The sequence below is a fragment of the Brassica rapa genome, chromosome A03 (genome assembly GCF_000309985.2).
Source record: "Brassica rapa cultivar Chiifu-401-42 chromosome A03, CAAS_Brap_v3.01, whole genome shotgun sequence".
NCBI lineage: Eukaryota > Viridiplantae > Streptophyta > Magnoliopsida > Brassicales > Brassicaceae > Brassica > Brassica rapa.
The window spans coordinates 29,126,743-29,128,273 of NC_024797.2; the positions used below are offsets into that span (position 1 = coordinate 29,126,743).

Here is a 1,531-nt window from a genome sequence, read left to right on the forward strand (position 1 = left end):
TAACTAGAACAAGTTCCTTAAAAATAAAAACTTTCTAAGTGTAGATTACAAAAGATGTTTATGAGGCCTTCTTGTCATAACAATGGTAAGGTACTACTTATCATAAGTTCATAACAATCTCATGTGTAACTAAAAAAAATTAAGTCAGCTTCTTGTCTGGTTATTAAAAATCAGTCAGTCATCAGGCTCAGCAGAGAAATCAGGATCTTCAGGTTTCTTAAACCGAGGTCTCTGAGCTGCAATACCACGTCTTGTATTAGCTGCAAAACGTGAAGCCAAAACCATAACTCCAGTGTTCATCTTTGTTTTTGGACTTGAGTCAACACACTCTTCTCCTTCTTCTCCTCCTACTTCTACTTCTTTCTCTTCATCACTTTGCTTTGATTCAACCGCAGTGAGATGATTCTCCATAGCGCTTCTATTGTTTCTCAGCCAAGCAGCTTGGGCCCTCTTCCTTTGCTCACCCAGGTGATCCATCTAGGTGAAGATGCAAATTGATGTTCGTTTTGTGCATTATAATGCTACATCCAAATGGATCACCCAGCTGAATTTTTAAAAACTCATCTCAAATTCTCACCCAAACGAAAGTGAGTCTTGATGGTGTATCTCGATGCAGATGCATCTGGTTCAGTCCAAAATGATACTCCCTCCGTTCCTAAAAGATGTATGTTCTGGAAAAAAAATTTGTTTTAAAAAGATACATTTTTTACCTTTTCAATGTATGATTTTATGAAAAATTGTAAGTTTCAAAAAAATTAATGGTGTTTATTAAATTTCTATTGGCTAAAAGTTATAAAAAATTGTTATTCACAAAAAACAATGCATATTTAATGAGTTTTCTTAATATATGTGAAAAATCTAGAATATGCATCTTTTAAAAACAGAGGGAGTAAATGACAAAAATGATTTTTTAAAAGCAAAATATTATTTTTAAACCGTAAATTCTATTTTTTTGCATATACATTTTTCCACTATAACCAAAAAATGTATTTTCTCGCAAAAACAGAAAAACACACTTTCCCGCCAAAACCGCAAGATGCGTTTTTCCGCAAAAACACATAAAACACACATTTTCATAAAAATAATTTTTTTTTGCTAAACCAGCAAAACCACACTTTTCGACCAAAACCCAAAAAACACATATCCCCGTCAAAACTCCAAAAAGCACTTTCCGGCCAAAACCGCAAAAAGCATTTTCCGCCAAAACCGGAAACAACGCATTTTCTCGTCAAAACCAAAAAAATGCAATTTTCGCCAAAACCGAAAAACACAATTTTCCCGCCAAAACCAGAAAATGAAATTTTCCCGTCAAAACCAGAAAATGGAATTTTCCCGCCAAAACCGTAAAACGGAATTTTCCCGCCAAAACCAGAAAATGAAATTTTTCCGCCAAAACCGGAAAACGCATTTTTCCGCCAAAACTGAAAAACACAATTTTACCGCCAAAACCAGAAAATGAAAATTTTCCGTCAAAACCGGAAAAACGTATTTTCCCGCTAAAATCAGAAAACGCATTTTCCCGCCAAAACTG

General features: G+C 34.6%; 1 protein-coding gene across 1 annotated transcript; it reads right to left on the reverse strand.

Moving 5' to 3' along the window:
* Nucleotides 1-662, reverse strand: LOC103861955 (cyclic nucleotide-gated ion channel 17). Its single transcript, XM_009139665.3, has one exon. It carries the CDS (start codon nucleotides 475-477, stop codon nucleotides 175-177), a length of 303 nt encoding a protein of 100 aa, XP_009137913.1. The 5' UTR covers nucleotides 478-662; the 3' UTR covers nucleotides 1-174.
* Between the last annotated feature and the right edge of the window lie 869 nt (nucleotides 663-1,531).